Here is a 23,959-nt window from a genome sequence, read left to right on the forward strand (position 1 = left end):
CATTTCCCACATTCTGAACAGAAAAAAGGCTTCTCCCCTGTGTGAGTTCTCAGGTGCTTAGCAAAATCTGATTTGTGGTTAAAACATTTCCCACATTCTGAACATGAAAAAGGCTTCTGCCCTGTGTGAGTTCGCTGGTGCTTAACAAAATATGCTTTATCGTTAAAACGTTTCCCACATTCTGAACATGAATAAGGCTTCTCACCTGTGTGAATACTCTCATGCCTAACAAAATCTGATTTCTGGCTAAAACATTTTTCACATTCTGAACATGAATAAGGCTTCTCACCTGTGTGAATACTCTCATGCCTAAAAAGATTTGATTTCTGGCTAAAACATTTCCCACATTCTGAACAGGAAAAAGGCTGCTGCCCTGTGTGAGTTATTTGGTGCTTAACAAAATTTGATTTGTGGCTAAAACACTTCCCACATTCTGAACATGAATAAGGCTTCTCACCTGTGTGAATACTCTCATGCCTAATTAGATCTGATATCTGTTTAAAACATTTCCCACATTTGCAGCAAGAAAATCCTTTTTTTGCTTTATGAATTTTTTGATGTTTAAGAAAACACTTTTCCAGGGGAAAATTATTCCCATGTTCTGAATGTGAAAATGGCTTCTTTGCTTTACGAGCAATTTGATTTTTAATGCCTTTTTGTGACTTTGATTTTCCTTAGTAGTTGGTAATGAATCAGAAGATAGGACCCGTTTCAAAGGACCAGATGACAGATCTTTGCTGTGAGGGGATGATGGTATATCTGGAGTAATGGCATTCACTTCAATTGTATCCTGTGGGATCTCAAAAACATCTGATTGAAAAATTGAAGATACCAGCTGTCCCTCTGATCTCCTGGTACAGTCATCTGCCAAGAATAAAACGAATTATTATTTTTGAACAAAATATATCCTTGAATTTTATATTTTTTGAACATTTCTACTTAAACTCGCTGTAAAAATAGCAAGTTATGTAAAAATATGGAATTATTCACCAAGACAATGACAGTTCACTGTCTAATAAGAAACTGTGAAGACCCGGGCATAATACTACTCAGAGAACGCAGGGTGAGAGTAAACAGTGTGGCAATACTTTATTGAACCACCAAACGGACAATAAACACATAGAACTACTACTACAACTACTACTACTACTACTACTACTACTACTACTACTACTACTACTACTACTACTAGAACTACTAGAACTACAACTACTACTACTAGAACTACTACTACGTCTGGCAGTCAAAAACTGTGACTATAGACAATAACACATTTACTGAAATGATCAAACTCAACAGTCTTCATTAGTGATGGGCAAGCACTAAAATGCTCGGTTGCTCGGGTTGAGCACATTGGAATACTCGGATGCTCGACCCGAGCGATGAGTCCAATGTAAGTCTATGGGAAACTCGAGCATTTTTCAGGCGGCTCCCCCGACTGTCAAAAGAGGGCCTAAGAATTGCTCAAATCGATGGGAAAAGTGCTCAAATGACATGGGAACAGCATGGGGAAGACCCCTGGAAGCATTTCTGACTCCCAGGTTACTTCTGTCAACAACGTTGTCAGAGGTATTAAGCCACTTTTACAGACTCACAATAAAACATACAAAAACAAAATGGATTTTCCTGGGAAATATGTTAGGGAACATCCTTTCCAGGGTAATGACTTGTATATAAAGCAAGATAAATAACCAAAAACAAAAATACTTCAAATATTTGGGCATCGCTACCTGCAATCTCCACTTGCCCCGCTTCAAGTGGACCGGGCGAGAGGCCCGAATCTATAAATGGAAAAGTGAACCGCTCTTCGGAGTGTCCAAATGTGGGATCAGTTGTCTCCGGGCACTCGGCATGGTGGGAGGAAGGAGGATCAGTGTGAGGAATATGCGGTCCAGACTCACGGCTACTGAGTCTTGACCATGTGGAAGACAGCGTGGTGGTGGTGGCTAAGTGACTGGAAGCATTATCCGCTATCCAACCAACAACCTTTTGACACTGCTCTGGGTTCAATAGTGGTGTGCTGCGGTCCCCTAGGAATTGGGACAGGAAGGTCTGGTAACAAGATGTGGGTGTTTGTTGTGGCACAATTTCAGCTTGCCCACGGCCTTGGCCTCTGCATGCACCATCACCCTTACGTCCAGTTCCCCGTCCCTTGCCACGCGCCTTGTCCATTTTAAATGGAGGACAATATCTTCCACGCTCACTACATATGGCTGAATTTGGAGCGAAGTTATATGTAATCCGTGTGACAGAGAAAACACAGTTTTAAATACCTGGCCTGTAGGTAACTATTTTGAACAGCAAACCGGTGTCAAAAACTTTGCTGACACACTGAAAAAAAAATTTGAATGGAGGCCAAAAATGGCAGTATTTTCAGCGCAATTATATGTGATACGTGTCACAGACAAACCACAGTTTTAAATAGCTGGATTTTTAGCACTGTAATATGGAAAGGATTTGGCTGTATTCTGCAGTGCCAACAAGCAAACGGCGCAGAAAAATGGATTAAGATCCCCCCCAAAAAATTATTCCTGGCCCCTGAGACCTGGGTCTATTTCTAGAAATATCTAATAGCAGCAGAAGTCAGAACTGGAATGGAGCCTCTTGTGCTATAAGCACTGCAGTCTGCTATATACACTGCCTGCCTGATATCTCTGCAGATGGATTAGTCCTCAGAAGGACTGTTTGTTAAGATGGATATGTGTAATGTACTTTTTTTCTCCCTACACTACACTACACTGATATAGACCTGATGACGCCGTACAGCCAGCTAATCAGTGTAATGCCACAACCAACATGGCTGCGGCATTACAGTGAGTGGCAGGCAATGCCTGCATGTTGTTTCGCGCTCTAAAGAGCACCAAACATGCAGGGAGGGGACCCAAGCATCCGCCCGAGCATCTCGCAAGTACTCGGCGAGCTCTGAGCATCTCGAGTACTGAGATGCTCGGGCGAGTACTGAGTACTTGCGAATATGCTCGCTCATCACTAGTCTTCATCGGTAAAAAATAAGTAATTAGTGGTGAAACCTCTCTGGAAAGAGTAGAGGGCTCGGTGGAACTTGGTAATCTAAACTATCATAAGGGACAATATTCTATCAGATGAGTTTCAAGAAGAAATATTAGACATTTAAAGAGAACTTTTTATAATAGTGCAGAGCTGAGGAGTCTTAAATTTAGCTTAGAGATATATCATGGCACAGGTGTAATGTTTTTTGCATAGTTAATCGTGATCCTGTTTGAAGTTAGTTGGATTTAAAAGAAATTGAAAACTCAGGATAAAGGGAAACTCTGCTGTTATTATACAGAAATTCACACTTGGCCCTCACGGAAAGACTGGACCTGGTCTTGTAGGGGCCATATGAGGACATTCAGCAGCACAGAAGGGAGAGAAGGTAGATTCATCCTATAAGATATCAGGATTCTAGAAAGCCAACAGCATCATTACCCTTCACTTTCTCTGAAAAGCCCATCATAATTTTTCTTCAAGTGATTTTCTAACTTTTGTCAGCACATTCTACATACGCTGTCATTTGGCTTTGTAAATTACAGATCTGGGCGGGTAACGGTCAGTGTCTTCTGATCCCAGAGTGCAGGTGGATCTTCCAGGTTGTAAGTTCTATAGAAAAGGGCTTTCAATACCAAAAGTCATTTGAAAATTTTTGGGTGGAAGAGAATGTTGTGGTCCAGAGGTAAAATGGTGAACAGACGATTGTGATACAGCCGGACTACACCACCGATAAAGCAGCCACAGCCGGTGACTGAGAATAATCGGTGACTTCTCTACATTTAGTGGTCACTACTCACCTGGGTGGTCATATGTAGGAATCTCGTCTTTACACCGCTCCTCACCCCTCACATATGTCTCTGTAGTATTAATAAGGGTCAGATCTTCACCCTGAAACAAATATTGTAAAAGTCACAGACAGATGGAGAAGTCCCATCTATGATCAGCTCTAATCCTGCCATCTCCACCGTTCTCATTACACAAGTATAAAACATATAATACTGGTGGATAAAACAAGACTGAGCACAAGACCTTCACAGCCGTCTACACATCATAGTGGAGATCTCATGACACCACCTCTTCATCTACCTGAAGATCCTGAGGAACATTGGGATCTTCTTGTTTACAGTCCTGTGGAAGAAGAGGACGGGGACATCTCTCTGGTGTTGTCCTCTTACTGGATAGATCTGGAGGAAACACATACAGGGACTGAATTCATTCTTTACATACAGATAATTATAGGCCATGTGTATTTAGTCCTGTCTATTACCTGGTGATGTGAGGGGCTGGGGAACCTCCATCATGACGTCCTTGTACAGATCTTTGTGTCCTTCTAAATACTCCCACTCCTCCATGGAGAAATAGACAGCGACATCCTGACACCTCATAGGAACCTGACACATACAATGATACAGTCATCCCCCTGATCCTTTCATAGCGTTACTGTATAATGTCCCAGTATTCCCAGCAGTGTCACCTCTCCAGTCAGCAGCTCAATCATCTTGTAGGCGAGTTCTAGGATCTTCTGGTCATTGATGTCCTCATGTATCAGGGGGTGAGGTGGCGGCCCCGTGATTGGGCTCAGGGGTCTTCCCCATCCCTCAGACACAGGGTCCTGACAGCGCTCACTAGAGGTCTTCTTCACGACTGTGTAATCCTGGTTATGGAGAGACACATTAATAAATCTCCCTCCAGACATTTCCAGAGTCCTCACCTCTCCAGTTCTGTCCATCTGTTATTCCCATAGATAAGAATGATGTAATGTGACGTCATCAGAATCTCTCACCTCTCCAGTAAGCTGGAAGAGGATCTCTAGGGTGAGGTGGAATATCCTCTCCGCCATCTTGTCTCTGTCCATATCCATAGTTGATGGGTAAATCAGGAAAATTCTTTTATCCAGAAGATCTTCACTGAGAGGATCCGATATTGTAGAGACCTGAATGAGAAGAAGATGAGAAGATGTAACATCATAAAAATCCTGTGTAATAATACAATTACTGGAGACAATGAGGAGATTTATTATTTTACAGTATTTAGTTTCCTTCTTTACATCTAGTAATAAAACCTATATATTTTAGGCCACAGACAACAAGCAGTTTCTTCCTTGGAGTCTGTAGCTGAACACGTTTCTCATAGACTCGTCTTCCATTACACTGGTATCCACTATAATCGGCATTAGTAATACTGCAGGATATATTCATTACACATGACTTGAGAAATAACTACTTCATGATGAGGACGACATCTTTAACCCCTTTACAGCCTGTGACGTATTAGTATGCACCAGGCTGTCACCCCCTGTTCAGCTGACCTGTGCCTGCAACAGCCGCGGGTGGAATCGCGATCCACCCGCGGCTGTTAACATGTTAAATGCCGCTGTCAATCTCTGACAGCGGCATTTAACATCACCGCGCCGGAAGCGCATCACTTACCCCGCCCATCGGTGACCCCGTCACGTGATCGCGGGTCACCGATGCGTGGGCATGACAACCCTGGGTCTGCAGCAGACCCCAGTGGTTGTCATATGCTGATCGCTATGAGCGCCACTTAGTGGTCGGCGCTCATAGCACAGGACCATTTCTGTTACATAGAGGTGATCTGTTCATCACCTCTGTGTAGCAGAGGCGATCAGACAAGTGCTGCTTCTAGTCTCCTATGGAGACTATAGAAGGAAGCAAAAAGTGAAAAAGAAAAAAAAATAGAGTTTAAATCACCCCCCTTTCGCCCCATTCAAAATAAAATAATAATAATAAAAAAAAACACATACACATATTTGGTATCACCACGTTCACAATCGCCCGATCTATCAATATAAAAAAAGAATTAATCCGATCGGTAAACGGCATAACGAGAAAAAATTTCAAAACGCCAGAATTAAGTTTTTTGGTTGCCGCAACATTGCAATAAAATGCAATAACGGACGATCAAAACATCGGATCTACCCCAAAATGGTATCAATAAAAACTTCAGCTCGGCACGCAAAAATAAGCCCTCACCCGGCCCCAGATCCCAAAAAATGGATATGCTACAGGTCTTAGAATATGGCGCCATTTTTTTTTTTTTTTTTAGCAAACTTTGGAATTTTTTTCACGACTTAAATAAAAAAGAACCTATATATGTTTGATGTCAACGAACTCGTAATGACCTGGAGAATAAGAATGGCCGGTCCGTTTTAGCATTCAGTGAACGTGGTAAAAAAAAACAACAAAAAAAAAAAATCTGTGGTATTGCACTTTTCACAATTTGCAATTTCACTGCACAATTTTTTTCCCGTTTTCCCGTACACGATATGGTAAAACCAGTAATGTCGTTCAAAAGTACAACTCGTCCCACAAAAAATAAGCCCTCACACAGCCATATTGACCAAAAAGTAAAAACGCTATGGCTCTGGGAACAAGGGGAGCAAAAAAGGAAAATGCAAAAATGGAAAATCCCAGGGTTGCGAAGGGGTTAACTTTGGTTCTAGAAACATATTTGGCCAGAGTCCGTCACTGACTACATCACCACCGGTCGTCTATATGAATGTTTCCCGTCTTCCCCAGACTGTAATCTTCTATCAAGTTAGATCTCATGTCTGATTCACACAAAGAAGTTTGAGGCTTTTATAAAAGCTTTTTTGTTTGCACAAACACCACAGGCAGAAATTATTTGACCCCAAAGTATCCATTTACATTGTTTTATAGGGTTTATTTATGGCCTTAGAAGAAAAACACCAGAAAAAAAGAAGAAATTAAGATGTTTCAAAAGAAAACTGGCACTAAAATAATTGCAAAAAGAAAAAAAAGCATAAGACACATTTTCTTATTTTTAAAACAATTTTAAACATTTGTTTTAAGAGAAATTGGGCACAGAACATAGATGACACGGCAGGGATGGCACAGGTGCGGCTGCAACAAGAAAAACCCTGCCAGTTTAACCACTTGTTGCCGTCAAAAGCAAACATGGCATCTCAGAAGGCTTGATAGAGTTCGGCTAAATGCCCCATTTCCCCGAAATACTTGATATTATGGGGCTGCCTAGTTATTCTGATACTTAAATGCCTAATAATGGTGTCTGGGCCTGCAATGTACGAAAGTCTATTAGGCCAGGCCAGAGGAAACATCCAACAAATTACCTTTTAACATCCCCATACACATTATGGGGATGTTAAAAGACCATTACCTCTTACTATAGACTCTCTCTTCTCTTGGCATCACAGACTTGGTCCTATCCTGGATCTCTTCATACCTAACAGACAGGACATTCAACGTCTCCCACTCACACACCACCTCCTCATCTCACCCTCTATCTGTCGGTGTCCCCCAAGGTTCAGTTCTAGGACCCCTGCTCTTCTCCATCTACACCTTTGGCCTGGGACAGCTCATAGAGTCTCACAGCTTTCAGTATCACCTCTATGCTGATGACACACAGATCTACCTCTCTGGACCCGATACCTCCTCCTTACTAACCAGAATCCCACAATGTCTGTCCGCTATTTCATCCTTCTTCTCCGCCAGATTTCTAAAGCTTAACATGGAAAAACTGAATTCATCATCTTTCCCCCACCTCACTCAACGCCCCATCTGACCTATCCATCAAAGTTAATGACTGCCCATACATCTGTGACCTAGTCTCCCGGTACTTACCTGTGCGAAACCTCTGATCCTCACAAGATCTCCTTCTCTACTCCCCTCTTATCTCCTCCTCCCACAATCATATACATGATTTCTCCCGTGCATCCCACCTACTATGGAACTCTCTACCCCAACATATCAGACTCTCGCCTACCGTGGAAACCTTCAAAAGGAACCTGACGACCCACCTCTTCCGACAAGCATACAATCTGCAGTAACCAACGCTCCACCATACCGCTGCACGACCAGCTCTACCCCCACCCCTCCCTTGTAGATTGTGAGCCCTCGCAGGCAGGGTTCGCTCTCCTCCTGTACCAGTCGCTGATTCGCTTTGTTCAAGATTATTTTAAGTGTATTTGCTATGTATACCCCTTTTCACATGCAAAGCGCCATGGAATAAATGGTGCTATAATAATAGATAATAATTAGATTAAAGTTGCATGAAAGCACTGATTTCGGGGGTTTGGTGGACTTGATAATGTATTTGGGGGCCTCCCGACAGATGATGTCAGGGCAGAGAAGAATCTGGCATCCTGAATTTCAGAGGCTAATCTGTTTGTTATTCCTGTAGATAATCCTCTGCTAGAAGAGTCTGGAGGTGGCACTCTCATATAGACCGCAGGAAAGCTGGAATAATTGTGTGTATGGGGGAGTCGGAAGAGATAACCGTCTGCCAAATGACCGTTCAGCCAACACTTATCATGTGTATGGGGCTGTTAGTATTACACTGACAGGCAGTGATAATACACGGCACTACAGTAGTACAGTGCATCATCTGAGCAATCAGAGGCTTGTATGTTGTATGATCGAACTAATAAAAATTGTTTCAAAAAGTTTAAAGAAAGGTTTAACGTGAAAAATAATATCATTGTTTTTGCAACAAGAAATATCCGTCACTATGAGGAAAACAGACTCACTGCACAATGTCAGTTAAGTCACGTCCTTAACCACTTTATTACCCTATACACAGTGGCATAGGTAGAAATCACAGGTTCCACAGCAATAGCTGTAATTGGGCCCATCAATCTGAAAAGGAAAAAAAAAAGTATGTATGTATGTATGTGTATATATATATATATATATATATATATATATATATATATATATATATTATATATATATACACACACACATACACACAACCACACTCATTTAAAGATTTTTCTGTATTTTCATGACCATAAAAATTGGACATTCACACTGAAGGCATCAAAACTATGAATTAACACATGTGGAATTATATACTTAACAAAAAAGTGTGAAACAACTGAAAATATGTCTTATATTCTAGGTTCTTCAAAGTAGCCACCTTTTGCTTTGATGACTGCTTTGCTCACTCTTGGCATTCTCTTGATGAGCTTCAAGAGGTAGTCACCGGAAATGGTTTTCACTTCACAGGTGTGCCCTGTCAGGTTTAATAAGTGGGATTTCTTGCCTTATAAATGAGGTTGGGACCATCAGTTGTGTTGTGCAGAAGTCTGGTGGATACACAGCTGATAGTCCTACTGAATAGACTGTTAGAATTTGTATTATAGCAACAAAAAAGCAGCTAAGTAAAGAAAAACAAGTGGCCATCATTACTTTAAGAAATTAAGGTCAGTCAGTGCAAAAAATTGGGCAAACTTTGAAAGTGTCCCCAAGTGCAGTTGCAAAAACCATCAAGCGCTACAAAGAAACTGGCTCACATGAGGACCGCCCCAGGAAAGGAAGACCAAGAGTCACCTCTGCTTCTGAGGATAAGTTTATCCGAGTCACCAGCCTCAGAAATCGCAGGTTAACAGCAGCTCAGATTAGAGACCAGGTCAATGCCACACAGAGTTCTAGCAGCAGACACATCTCTTCAACAACTGTTAAGAGGAGACTTTGTGCAGCAGGCCTTCATGGTAAAATAGCTGCTGGGAAACCACTGCTAAGGACAGGCAACAAGCAGAAGAGACTTGTTTGGGCTAAAGAACACAAGGAATGGACAGTAGACCAGTGGAAATCTGTGCTTTGGTCTGATGAGTCCAAATTTGAGATCTTTGGTTCCAACCACTGTGTCTTTGTGCGATGCAGAAAAGGTGAACGGATGGACTCTACATGCCTGGTTCCCACTGTGAAGCATGGAGGAGGTGTGATGGTGCTTTGCTGGTGACACTGTTGGGGATTTATTCAAAATTGAAGGCATACTGAACCAGCATGGCTACCACAGCATCTTGCAGCAGCATGCTATTCCATCCGGTTTGCGTTTAGTTGGACCATCATTTATTTTTCAACAGGACAATGACCCCAAACACACCTCCAGGCTGTGTAAGGGCTATTTGACCAAGAAGGAGAGTGATGGGGTGCTATGCCAGATGACCTGGCCTCCACAGTCACCAGACCTGAACCCAATCGAGATGGTTTGGGGTGAGCTGGACCGCAGAGTGAAGGCAAAAGGGCGAACAAGAGCTAAGCATCTCTGGGAACTCCTTCAAGATTGTTGGAAGACCATTTCCGGTGACTACCTCTTGAAGCTCATCAAGAGAATGCCAAAAGCAGTCATCAAAGCAAAAGGGGCTACTTTGAAGAACATAGAATATAAGATATATTTTCAGTTGTTTCAGACTTTTTTGTTAAGTATATACTTCCACTTACTGGTGGCTGTCCCTCGAAAGCCCTAGTTAACCCTGATATATAGATATAAAAATACACTGATACATTAAATAGGACCAGATATGCCTCATGGTATATACACGTGCTTCTCACTAAATTAGAATATCATCAAAAAGTTAATTTAATTCAGTTTTTCAATACAAAAAGTGAAACTCATACAGTGGGTACGGAAAGTATTTAGACCCCTTTAAATTTTTCACTCTTCGTTTCATTGCAGCCATTTGGTAAATTCTAAAAAGTTCATTTTTTTTCTCATTAAAGTACACTCTGCACCCCATCTTGACTGAAAAAAAAACAGAAATGTAGAAATTTTTACAAATTTATTAAAAAAGAAAAACTGAAATATTACATGGTCATAACTATTCAGACCCTTTGCTCAGACACTCCTATTTAAGCCACATGCTGTCCATTTCCTTGTGATCCTCCTTCAGATGGTTCTACTCCTTCACTGGAGTCAAGCTGTGTTTAATTAAACTGATAGGACTTGATTTGGAAAGGCGCACACCTGTCTATATAAGACCCCACAGCTAACAGTGCATGTTAGACCAAATGAGAATCATGAGCTCAAAAGGAACTGTCCAAGGAGCTCAGAGACAGAATTGTGACAAGGCACAGATCTGGCCAAGGTTACAAAAGAATTTCTGCATTACTCAAGGTTCCTAAGAGCACAGTGGCCTCTGTAATCCTTAAATGGAAGAAGTTTGGGACCACCAGAAGTCTTCCTAGACCTGGCCGTCCAGCCAAACTGAGCAATCGTGGGAGAAGAGCCTTGGTGAGAGAGGTAAAGAAGAACCCCAAGATCACTGTGGCTGAGCTCCAGAGATGCAGTAGGGAGATGGGAGAAAGTTCCACAAAGTTAACTATCACTGCAGCCCTCCACCAGTAAGGGCTTTATGGCAGAGTGGCCCAACGGAAGCCTCTCCTCAGTGCAAGACACATGAAAGCCCTTATAGAGTTTGCTCAAAAACATATGAAGGACTCCCAGACTATGAGAAATAAGATTCTCTGGTCTGATAAGACAAAGATAGAACTTTTTGGTGATAATTCTAAGCGGTATGTGTGGAGAAAACCAGACACTGCTCATCACCTGCCCAATACAATCCCAACAATGAAACATGGTGGTGGCAGCATCATGCTATGGGGATATTTTTCAGCTGCAGGGACAGGACGACTGGTTGCAATTGAAGGAAACATGAATGCGGCCAAGTACAGAGATATCTTGGATGAAAACCTCTTCCAGAGTGCTCTGGACCTCAGACTTGGCCGAAGGTTCACCTTCCAACAAGACAATGACCCTAAGCACACAGCTAAAATAACAAAGGAGTGGCCTAAGAACATTTTGACTGGCCCAGTCAGAGCCCTGACCTAAACCCAATTGAGCATCTCTGGAGAGACCTGAAAATGGCTGTCCACCAATGTTCACCATCCAACCTGACGGAACTGGAGAGGATCTGCAAGGAAGAATGGCAGAGGATCCCCAAATCCAGGTGTGAAAAACTTGTTGCATCATTCCCAAGAAGACTCATGGCTGTACTAGCTTAAAAGAGTGCTTCTACTCAATACTGAGCAAAGGGTCTGAATACTTATGACCATGTGATATTTCAGTTTTTCTTTTTTAATAAATTTGCAAAAATTTCTACATTTGTTTTTTTTTCAGTCAAGATGGGGTGCAGAGTGGACTTTAATGAGAAAAAAAATGAACTTTTTAGAATTTACCAAATAGCTGCAATGAAACAAAGAGTGAAAAATTTAAAGGGGTCTGAATACTTTCCGTACCCACTGTATATTATATAGAGTTATTACAAACGGAGTGATCTATTTCAAGTGTTTATTTCTGTTAATGTTGCTGATTATGGATTACAGCCAACGAAAACACAAAAGTCATTATCTCAGTAAATTAAAATAATTAACAAAAAACACCTGCAAAGGCTTCCTAAGTGTTTAAAAAGGTCCCTTAGTCTATTTCATTAGGCCCCACAATCATGGGCAAGACTGCTGACGTGACAGATGTCCAGAAGGCAGACATTGACACACTCCACAAGTAGGGTAAGCCACAAAAGAAAAGGTCATTCCTAAAGAAGCTGGCTGTTCACAGAGTGCTGTATCCAAGCATATTAATGGAAAGTTGAGTTGAAGGAAAGAGTGTGGTCTAAAAAGGTGCACAAGCGACCGGGATAACCGCAGCCTTGAAAGGATTGTTGATAAAAGGCCATTCAAAAATTTGGGAGAGATTCACAAGGAGTGGACTGCTGCTGGAGTCTTTGCTTCAAGAGCCACCACATACAGATGTATCCAGGACATGGGCTACAAGTGTCGCATTCCTTGTGTCAAGACACTCATTTCCAATAGACAACGCCAGAAGCGTCTTACCTGGGCCAAGGAGAAAAAGACCTGGACTGTTACTCAGTGGTCCGAGGTGTTGTTTTCAGATGAAAGTAAATTTTGCATTTCATTTGGAAATCAAGGTCCCCGAGTCTGGAGGAAGAGTGGATAGGCCACAATCCAAGCTGCTTGAGGACTAGTGCGAAGTTTCCACAATCAGTGATGGTTTGGGGAGCCATGTCATCTGCTGGTGGAGGTCCACTGTGTTTTATCAAGACCAAAGTCAGCGCAGCCGTCTACCAGGAAATTTTAGAGCACTTCACGCTTCCCTCTGCTGACAAGCTTTTTGGAGATGGAAATTTCACTCTCCAGCAGGACTTGGCCCCTGTCCACACTGCCAAAAGTACCAATACCTGGTTTACACACAACAGTATCACTGTGCTTGATTGGCCATCAAACTTGCCTGACCTTAACCCCATAGAGAATCTATGGAGTATTGTCAAGAGGAAGATGAGACACCAGACCCAACAATGCTGTCGAGCTGAAGGCTGCTATCAAAGCAACCTGGGCTTCCATAACACCTCAGCAGTGCCACAGGCTGATCGCCTCCATGCCACGCCGCATTGATGCAGTAATTGATGCAAAAGGAGCCCGACCAAGTATTGAGGGCATTTACTGAACATACATTTCAGGAGGCCAATATTTCGGATTTTAAAATCATTTTTCAAGCTGGTGTTATAAAGTATTCTAATTTACTGAGATAATGACTTTTTGATGGTATTTTAATTTAGTAAGAAGCACTTGTACCGTGGGGAAAATAAGTATTCGATACACTGCCGATTTTACAAGTTTTCCCACCTACAAAGAATGGAGAGGTCTGTAATTTTTATCATAGCTACACTTCAACTGTAAGAGACAGAATCTAAAAATAAAAAACAGAAAATCCCATTGTATAATTTTTAAATTGCATTTTATTGCATGAAATAAGTATCTGATCACCTACCAACCACCAAGAATTCGGACTCTCACAGACCTGTTAGTTTTTCTTTAACCCCTTAAGGACCCTGGGATTTTCCATTTTCGTTTTTTTGCTCTCCTTGTTCCCAGAGGTATAGCATTTTTATTGTTTGGTCAATATGGTCGTGTGAGAGCTTATTTTTTGTGGTATGAGTTGTACTTTTGAACGACATCACTGGTTTTACCATATCGTGTACGGGAAAACAGGAAAAAATTTCCAAGTGGGGTGACATTGCAAAAAAAGTGCAATACCACAGATGTTTGGTTTTTTTTTTTAATTTTTTTTACCACGTTCACTGAATGCAAAAACTGACCGGCCATTCTTATTCTTCAGGTCATTACAAGTTCGTAGACACCAAACATGTATAGGTTCTTTTTTATTTAAGTGGTGCAAAAAAATTCCAAAGTTTGGTAAAAAAAGTTTTTAAAAAAATGGCGCCATATTCCAAGACGCCTCCATTTTTCGAGATCTGGGGCCGGGTCAGGGCATACTTTTTGCGCGCTGAGCTGAAGCTTTTATTGATACCATTTTGGAGTAAATCTGATGTTTTGATCGCCCATTATTGCATTTTATTGCAATGTTGAGGAGACCAAAAAACATAATACTGGCGTTTAGATTTTTTTTTCTCGCTACGCCGTTTACCGTTCGGATTAATTCTTATTTTATATTGATAGATCGGGCGATTCTGAACGCGGAGATACCAAATATGTGTATGTGGGTTTTTTTTTAATTATTTTATTTTGAATGGGGCGAAAGGGGGGTGATTTAAACTTTTATATTTTTTTTAAAAACATTTTTTTTCACTTTTTGCTTGCGTCTATAGTCTCCATAGGAGACTAGAAGCAGCAACTGTCTGATCGCCTCTGCTACATAGAGGTGATGAACAGATCACCTCCATGTAGCAGAAATGGTCCTGTGCTATGAGCGCCGACCACTAGGTGGCGCTCATAGCGATCAGCACATGACAACCACTGTCTGCTGCAGACCCAGGGTTGTCATGCCCACGCATCGGTGACCCGCGATCACGTGACGGGGTCACCGATGGGCGGGGTAAGTGAAGCGCTTCCGGCGAGGCAATGTTAAATGCCGCTGTCAGAGATTGACAGCGGCATTTAACTAGTTAACAGCCACGGGTGTAAGAATCAGCTGACATGTGCCCAGTTCAGTGCGGGCTCAGCGCCGGAGCCCGCGCTGAACAGGGGGTGACAGCCTGGTGCATACTAATATGTCCCAGGCTGTAAAGTGGTTAAGAAGCCCTCCTGCTCTGCACTCATTACCTGTATTAATTGCACCTGTTTGAACTCGTTACCTGTATAAAAGACAAATGTCTACATAAGCAATCAATCACACTCCAACCTCTCCAACATGGTCAAGACCAAAGAGCTAAGGGACAAAATTGTAGACCTGCCCAAGGCTGGGATGGTCTACTGGACAATAGGCAAACAGCCTAGTGAGAAGGCAACAACTGTTGGCACAATTATTAGAAAATGGAATAAACACAAGATGGCTGTCAATCTTCCTCGGTCTGGGGCTCCATGCAAGATCTCGCCTCATGGGGTAAGGACGATTTTGAGAAAGGTCAGGAATCATCTCATAACTACATGGGAGGACCTGGTCATTGACCTGAATAGAGCTGGGACCACAAACATTACTGTTAGTAACACACTATGTCATCATAGATTAAAACCCTGCAGGGCACGCAAGGTCCTCCTGCTCACGCCAGCACATGTCCAGGCCAGTTTGAAGTTTGTCAATGACCATCTGCATGAATCAGAGGAGGCATGGGAGGTCAGGTGGTCAGATGAGACCAAAATAGAACTTTTTGGTATAAACTACACTCGCAGTGTTTGGAGGAAGTTGAAGGATGACTACAACTCCAAGAACACCAACCCAACTGTGAAGCAGGGTGAGAGAAACATCATACTTTTAGGGTGCTTTTTCTGCAAAGGGTACAGGACGACGGCACCATATAGAAGGGAGGGTGGACAGGATCATATATCGAGAGATTTTGGCCAACAACTTCCTTCCCTCAGTAAGAGAATTGATGACGGGTCGTGGCTGGGTCTTCCAGCATGACAATGAGTCGAAGCACACAGCTAAGGAAACTAAGAAGTGGCTCTGTACGCATTTCAAGGTCCTGGAGTGTTCTAGCCAGTCTCCAGACCTGAATCCAATAGAAAATCTTTGGAGGGAGCTGAAACTTCATGTTACCAAGCGACAGCCCCGAAACCTGAAAGATCTGGAGAAGATCTGTATGGAGGAGGGGGCCAAAATCCCTGCTGCAGTGTGTGCAAACTTGGTCAAGAACTACAGGAAACGTCTGACCTCTAATTGCAAACAAAGGTTTCTGTGCCAAATATTAAGTTCTGTTTTTCTATTGTATTAAATCCGTATTGCATGCAATAAAATGCAAATTAACTATGTAAAAATCATAATGTGATTTTCTGGATTTTTTTTTTTTAGATTCTGTCTCACAGTTGAAGTGTACCTACGCTAAAAATTGCAGACCTCTCAATTCTTTGTAGGTGGGAAAACTTGCAAAATCGGCAGTGTATAAAATATTTATTTAGACAGAAGACCCAGGTGCCTTCTGTCACCACTGCCATTTGGGGACACCGCATGGTTTCACATCTTGCTGGGAACCCCGCAGGCAGCCTCCTGTGGTCATTTCACCTTTTCAGATTGGGGGAATATCTCTCCCTTCAGGGAGATCTGGATGGCTCATGTGGACATCGACTCTCTGACCCAGGTATATCTCTGGGTCATAATATGGAATGCCCTCTAGTGGCCGGGCATATACTTGCGCTCTTTTGTCGACAATTTATTTCAGGTCTTCAGAGCAACCTTTAAAAAACAACATGATACTCGCTTACCATGTTGCCCATACAGCCTGATTAGTCGTCCAGGTCATAGTTGGCGCAAAAACTTTTCTTTTTGTAAAGAGGCATAATTTGCTTTTCGCTGAGGGTCTAACTGCTGGTGTCGCTGTTCCATTGGACAGAACCTGGCAGAGGTCATATTACATATTATACAGAGCAGTAAAAATGCTCCTCTTACAAATTTTGAGGATTATTTTTAGCCAAGGAAAAGGACATAATTTGCAGTAACTCAAATCTAGAGTACATGGATATAAGTTGTGGTAAGATGATTCACTCGGCCACTTTCGGAAGTAGACTGGGGAACAGATTTCTCTCTGCAGGCTTTATTGTATGGCATAAAGCCCTGCAGCTCCAGCAAAAGAAACACAGCCTTACTGGCAAAGCTACAAAACAAAAGATAAATGATAGGACAGGTTCGCCCACACAGGTTGTAGCCCAGCCTTTAGCTCCTTCCTGAGCTATGGCATTTCAGTCTGGAGACCTTGCCTCTCCAAACTCAACAACAGAAAAAAAAATAGTGACTGAGCATTTAAGCTTGATCAGCAACACCCTGAGGGGAGGTAGGGTGAATGACTTCTCACCCTCTTTGCCATTCACATAAAACCACACCCTTTAGGGGAGTTAACCCCCAACATATAACATGCTGGAGGAAAGTTTGCAGGTTTCAGTTCACACAGGTTAGCAGCCGAAGTGACAACCTCCCCTCGCATATAACACCAGTGACTGTGTCACATGTTCGCCCCCTCTGCCCAAAGCTGGGGGTTTGGGCACCTTCAGACACCAGTCAGGGAATTCTAGACAGGGCATCATCGTTCCCATGCAACTTACCAGGCCTATGCTCCACATGAAAATTAAAGTCTGGAAGACCTAAGAACCATCTAGTTACCCTACCATTTTTACCCCTCTTTTCCCTCAACCATCTCAAAGGGGCATGGTCTGACACTAATTTAAACTTCTGGCCTAGTAGGTAATATCACAGTGTATCTAAGGCCAATTTTATGGCTAAACACTTTTTCTACTATTGCGTAGTTGTTCTCGCAGGACAAGAGCTTCTGGCTCAGACAGAGAATGGGATGTTCTTCTCCATTTATCTCTTGAGAGAGTACGGCTCCTAGACCAACCTCTGAAGCGTCTGTCTGGGCCACAAATTCTTTCTTAAAGTCTGGTGCGACCAGGACCGGCTGCTTACACAGTGCTAGCTTCAACTGTTGAAACGCGATCTCTGTTTCCTCCGTCCACTTCACCATGGTTGATCTGGTGCCTTTTAAGAGGTATGTAAGTGGCGCGGCCATCATGGCAAAGCTTGGGATAAACCGCCGGTAATATCCCACCATTCCCAGGAACAATCTCACTTGATTCTTGGAGAGCGGTTGCTGACAGGTCTGGATTGCCTCCACTTTATTGACTTGTGGGTTTATTTCGCCTCTCTAGATGACATAGCTCAAGTACTTGGCTTCCTCTTTTCCAATGGCACATTTGCTCGGATTTTAGTAAATCCCGCCTTCCTCAGAGCATCCAGAATGGCCTGTAGTTTAGGTAAATGACTAGCCCAGTGTGGGCTAAAGACTACAGTGTCATCAAGGTAGACTGCGGCATACTCCTTATGTGGGGCTATGATCTGATCCATAGCCCTCTGGAAGGTGTCTGGGGCCCCATGTAGTCCGAACGGCATACGAGTGTATTGAAAGCACCCATGAGGTGTCGAGAAAGCTGTCTTCTCCTTGGCCGTCTGGGACATAAGGATCTTCCAATAGCACTTTGTTTGGTTGAGGGTGGTAATATACCTCGCTGGTCCCAGCCTCTCGATGAGCTCGTCGACGTGGGGCATCACACTTGGACACCTCATTCAGCCGGTGGTAGTCGTCACAAAACCTCCACTCTCCGTTGGGTTTTGGCACGAGGACGATGGGGCTCAACCATCCACTTTGACTCCTCTATCACTCCGAGGTCTAACATCCTCTTCACCTTGGCCGAAATCACCTCCTGGCGTGCTTCAGGAATCCTTTACGGCTTCAGGTTCACCATTACATGCGGCTCATTTAACATATTATGTTCTACCACCTGGGTATACCCCAGCAAGTCAGAGAACAGGTCCCGATTCTGCTGGAGAAGTTCTCGACACTTTGCTTCTGGGCTGGCAAAAGGGTCTTCGCTATCGTGACATCTTCGACCGGACCTTCGGGAGTGGCTCCCAGGCAAGGAGTTCTAACGGGTTCCCAATGCGCCACGACTTGAGCAGGTTTACATGGTACACCTGGTGTGGTTTTCTTCAGCCAGGCTGATGGACTCTGTAGTTCACTTCACTGAGTTTCTCCACCACCTCATAAGGTCCTTGCCACTTGGCCAGGAGCTTACTTTCAACGGTGGGAATGAGAACCAAAACGCGATCCAGAGGCTGGAACTGTCTCAGTCTTGCCGACCAGTTAAAGACCCTCGCGTGGGCTTCCTGCTCCTGAAGGAGATGCTCCTTCCCGATGGGCATCATCTTCGCCATTCTCCCCTGTAACTGGACTACATGTTCAATGATTCTCCGGTGGGGTGTGACCTCGGCCTCCCAGGTTTCCTTGGCAATGTCAAGGAGACCTCCTGGATGCCGTCCATACAGGAGCTCAACTGGAGAGAAGCCAGTGGAGGCTTGAGGAACTTATATGATGGAGAAAAGTAGAAATCGGAGCAGGTCTGTCAAAATCTCTTTTGGCAGACCTGTCCGAGCAAAAATATGGACCAGCTCTTGGTCTATACTTTTACTGGATGAGTTCCTTAGGGGTACCGGGTCGCATAGTCCATGACCACCAGGATATATTGGTGGCCCTAGGCCAATTTAACTAAGGGACCCACGAGGTCCATGGCAATCCTCTCAAATGGGACCTCTATCATAGGTAGTAGAACTAAGGGACTGCGGAAGAGGGAGGTTGGCACGGTTATCTGGCAGGTGGGGCAGGACCTACAAATAGTTTAAGATTTCCCAGTAACATTCTGGCCAATAGAACCTCCTCATTATTCTCTCCTGGGTTTTCTCAACTGTTGCTGTCCCGCCAGGATATGTGAGTTGGCCATGTCTAATACCCTCCGACGGTATGACCCTGGAACTAACAGCTGTTCCACTACCTCTTCACCATTTAGTTAGTCACCCAGTATAAAAGCTCCCCCTGAACTGGAAAGTGTGGGTACCTGGTGTCCGCCCCCGGCACTTGAGCAACACCATTACAAACAGTAAAATTGTTTCACGCCCCTTTCAAGGTCACTTCCCGAACTTGAGCTGACCCAAAGTTCTCTCCGGGCACCTCCAATTCAGAGAGGTCGGCCACCTTGGTCACAGTCTGGTCCTCGTCGCCGGCAAGGAGACACAGTGGGAACTCATCCACTTCCGATGTCGACCGGGGTATTTCTCTCGGGTCCTGGCTTTTGTCCACGTAACTCAGTCTAGATCCCTTCCCCCACAAGTCCCAGAACAAGAGAAAATCACGCTCCAATATGACGAGATGTATCAGGTCCTTGACCACCCCGACCTCGTGGGACTGGGCGCCACAGTCTGTTCCAACTGTCACTCTGGCCACCGGGTAGTTCTTGGCGTCCCCATGTATGCAGCAGACGCCCACAGATTTGGTGGGGATCCAGACTCCCATAGTCCAACAACCCCAGGACCATCACCCCATTAACAGAAATGGCACACGCCTGCAGCCCCTCGCTGGGTTGACAGTCCACACTGCAGGCTGGGTAAGCATAATATGAACCTTGTCTGCCTAGGCTGCAGTCCATTGACTCAACAGATGTATGACACTGGGCGGCTACGTGTCCTGGATTGTGACACGGCCAACAGATTACATCCTTAACAGTCCTTGCGGCACCTTCAGTGGAAGTGGGGCGCCCCCCAGTTGTGGCTCTGAACCCCTTCCGTAGTAAACCCACCCCCTTTTGGGCACTCCAGAACAGGGAGGGATTTTTCGACCATTTGGTACCTCTCTACCAGACCCACAAGGTCGTCGGTGTTCCGAGGGTTGCCCTGGGCAACCCAGGTCTGCACCGGCCTGGGTAGGGAATGGATGAACCTGTTCATCACCACACGCTCAACCATCTGGGCAGGAGAGGAAGACTGTGGCTGCAACCACATCTGGACTAGATGTAGCAAGTCAAACATCTGTGAGCGTGGAGGTTTGTCGCCAGCATACGCCCAGTGGTGGACCCTTTGCGCTTTGACAGTCACTCCTGAGCGCACCAATATCTCGGTTTTCAATTTGGCGTATTCCTTTGCGTCTTGTAAAGTCAGATCATAATAGGCCTTCTGCGGCTCCTCGGTCAAATATGGCGCCAAAACCTCCACCCACTGCTCCAGTGGCAATCTCTCCCATTCCGCCACCCTCTCAAAAACAGTCAGGAAGGCCTCAACATCATCCCCCGGGGTCATCTTCTATAATGCTCTCCTTACTCTCTCCAGTAGGTAACTAATTAAAAATGGTTACCTACAGGCCAGCTATTTAAAACTGTGGTTTTCCGTCACACGTATCACAGCGGTTCAAATCCAGCCATTTGTACTGAACGTGGAAAATATTGTCCTCCATTTAAAATGGGCAAGGCGCGTGGAAAGGGACGGGAAAGTGGATGTGATGGTGACGATGGTGCATGCAGAGGACGAGGACAAAGACGAGGACAAGGCCGAGGCCGTGGGCTAGCTGAAATTGTGCCACAACACCCACATCTTCTCGCTCGACCTTCCTGTCCCAATTAATAGAGGACCGCAGAACAGCACTATCGAACAAAGAACAGTGTGAAAAGGTTATTGGTTGGATAGCAGATTCCATGCTTCCAGTCACTTAGCCACCACCACCCTGTCTTCCACACGGTCAAGTCTCAGTGACCGTGAGTCTGGACCGTATATTCCTCACCCTGATCCTCCTTCCTCCCACCATTCCGAGTGCCTGGAGACAACTGATCCCACACTTGGACAGTCTGAAGAGATGTTCACTATTCCATTTATAGATTCGGGCCTCTCGCCCGGTCCACTTGAAACGGGGCAAGAGGAGATCGCATGTAACAATGCCCAAATATTTGAGCAGCCATGGTCACAAGAAGGCGACGGTGGGAAACTGTCACAAGAGGTGGACGATGATGAGACACAATTGTCAGAAAGTCAGCAGGAGGACCAGGGTGCGGAATTGGAAGACGAGGTGGTGGATGATATAGTAACTGACCCAACCTGGCAAGGGAACATACAGAGAGAGGACAGCAGCACACGGAGGAGGGAGGCGTAGCACCACAACAGGCAGGAAGAAACAGTGTGGTGGCCGCAGACAGAAGGCGGGCAACCGTTCCCCGTAACATCAACAAGACGGATGTTGCCAGTATAACTGTTGGGTCTTCCCGAGTCTGGTTGTTTTTTAAAGACTCTGCCGATAACCCCAAAAAGGCCATTTGCACCACCTGCCAGGCCAGCATCAGCAGGGGTAGCAAAACTAGCAGCCTGACCACCACCAGCATGATCAGGCAGATGGCAGCAAAGCACCTGACTAAGTGGCCCGAACCCAAGGGTCCATGAACAGTGTCTGCGGGTGGCATCACTGCTTCTTCCGCTGTTGTGCGTGCAAGCCAATCCCCTGTCCATGGCGCATGCGAAGATGCCTCCTGCCTTACACCGGTCGTTGCACACTCTCAACTAGCACCATCAGCAAGCATGTCCACGTCCTTGTCCCAGCGTAGTGTTCAGTTGTCCCTACCCCAGTCCTTGGAAAGCAAGCGCAAATACGCAGCCAACGTCTCACAGGCCACACTACTAAATTCACACATTTTGCGACGGCTTGCGCTCGAAATGTTGCCCTTTAGGCTCGTGGAGACGGAAGCTTTCTGCAACCTGATGAAGGCAGCCGTTCCTCGGTACTCGGTCCCCAGCCGCCACTATTTCTCCCCGTGTGCCGTCCCCGCATTACGCAAGCATGTGTCCCACAACAATGTAGTTACTGGGAAAGTCCACCTAACCACGGACACGTGGACAAGTGCTTCTGGGCAGGGACGGTACATCTCGCTGATGGCACACTGGGTTAATATAGTGGAATCTTGGACACAGTCGGACCTTGGGATGGAACACGTCCAAACAATTTTTTTGCTTTAGGAGCAGTTCGTTTTTTAATGCTTATTTTGGGACTTTGATTTTCCTTATTAGTCAGTAATGAATGAAAAGACAGGACCTGTTTCAAAGGATCTTTGCTGTGAAGGGATGATGGTATATCTGGAGTAATGGCATTCACTTCAGTTGTATCCTGTGGGATCTCAAGATCATCTGATTTAAAAATTGCAGATGTCAGCTGTCCCTCTGATCTCCTGGTACAGTCATCTGCAAAGAAGAAAATATTATATTTTGAATAAAATATCCTTGAATTTTATATTTTTGAACATTTCTACTTAACGTGATTGTAGAAATGGCAAGTTATGTAAAAACATTAAATTATTCTCCAAGACAATGACAGTTCACAGTCTAATAGAAAATCTCCTACCATGAACCAGTGGAGCGTGGTGTCCAACTGTTGGGCAATAAAATGGTCTATTTGCAATTTTCACTCTCCAACATCCACCTTTCGCCCCATTCAAACTAAATCAATAATAAAAAAAATTCATTCTTTACATACAGATAATTATAGGCTGTGTGTATTCAGTCCTGTCTATTACCTGGTGATGTGAGGGGCTGGGGAACCTCCATCATGACGTCCTTGTACAGATCTTTGTGTCCTTCTAAATACTCCCACTCCTCCATGGAGAAATAGACGGCGACATCCCGACACCTTATAGGAACCTGACACATACAATGATACCATCATCCCCCCGATCCCTTCATAGCGTTACTGTATAATGTCCCAGCATTCCCAGCAGTGTCACCTCTCCAGTCAGCAGCTCAATCATCTTGTAGGTGAGTTCTAGGATCTTCTGGTCATTGATGTCCTCATGTATCAGGGGGTGAGGTGGAGGTCCTGTGATTGGGCTCAGGGGTCTTTCCCATCCCTCAGACACAGGGTCCTGATAGCGCTCACTAGAGGTCTTCTTAACTACTGTATAATCCTGGTTATGGAGAGACACATTAATAAATCTCCCTCCAGACATTTCCAGAGTCCTCACCTCTCCAGTTCTGTCCATCTGTTATTCCCATAGATAATAATGATGTAATGAGACGTCATCAGAATCTCTCACCTCTCCAGTAAGCCGGAAGAGGATCTCTAGGGTGAGGTGGAATATCCTCTCCGCTATCTTCTTTCTGTCCATATCCATCCTTGATGGGTAAATCAGAAAAATTCTCTTATATAGAAGATCTCCACTGAGAGGATCCGATATTGTAGAGACCTGAATGAGAAGATGTAACAAGTAGATGTAAAAAAGATAAATACTGTAAATTAAATACCTATAATCGCAATCGTAAGGCTCATATTCATCATATCAACAACAACCCAAATTTAGAAAAAATGCAAGCCAAAATATATTAAAAACATCTGATTTATTTAGAATAT

General features: G+C 44.2%; 1 protein-coding gene across 1 annotated transcript in view; it reads right to left on the minus strand.

Annotated features, from left to right (window-relative positions):
- Positions 1-344: 344 nt before the first annotated feature.
- The window catches only part of LOC141217360 (uncharacterized), a 32,024-nt gene continuing 8,409 nt past the window's right edge, over positions 345-23,959 (minus strand). Inside the window, exons 2-11 of the mRNA XM_073665787.1 lie at positions 23,646-23,795; positions 23,337-23,516; positions 23,130-23,253; positions 22,652-22,797; positions 4,793-4,942; positions 4,484-4,663; positions 4,277-4,400; positions 4,096-4,193; positions 3,807-3,897; positions 345-864 (exon numbers count right to left, since the gene is read on the minus strand). Coding sequence (XP_073521888.1) covers positions 482-864; positions 3,807-3,897; positions 4,096-4,193; positions 4,277-4,400; positions 4,484-4,663; positions 4,793-4,942; positions 22,652-22,797; positions 23,130-23,253; positions 23,337-23,516; positions 23,646-23,723 — 1,554 coding nt within the window. The 5' untranslated portion in view covers positions 23,724-23,795 and the 3' untranslated portion in view covers positions 345-481. The remainder of the gene's footprint in view (positions 865-3,806; positions 3,898-4,095; positions 4,194-4,276; positions 4,401-4,483; positions 4,664-4,792; positions 4,943-22,651; positions 22,798-23,129; positions 23,254-23,336; positions 23,517-23,645; positions 23,796-23,959) is intronic.

This window comes from Phyllobates terribilis, unplaced genomic scaffold (genome assembly GCF_046119375.1).
Source record: "Phyllobates terribilis strain yellow unplaced genomic scaffold, ASM4611937v1 Scaffold_238__1_contigs__length_3037890, whole genome shotgun sequence".
Classification (NCBI taxonomy): Eukaryota; Metazoa; Chordata; class Amphibia; order Anura; family Dendrobatidae; genus Phyllobates; species Phyllobates terribilis.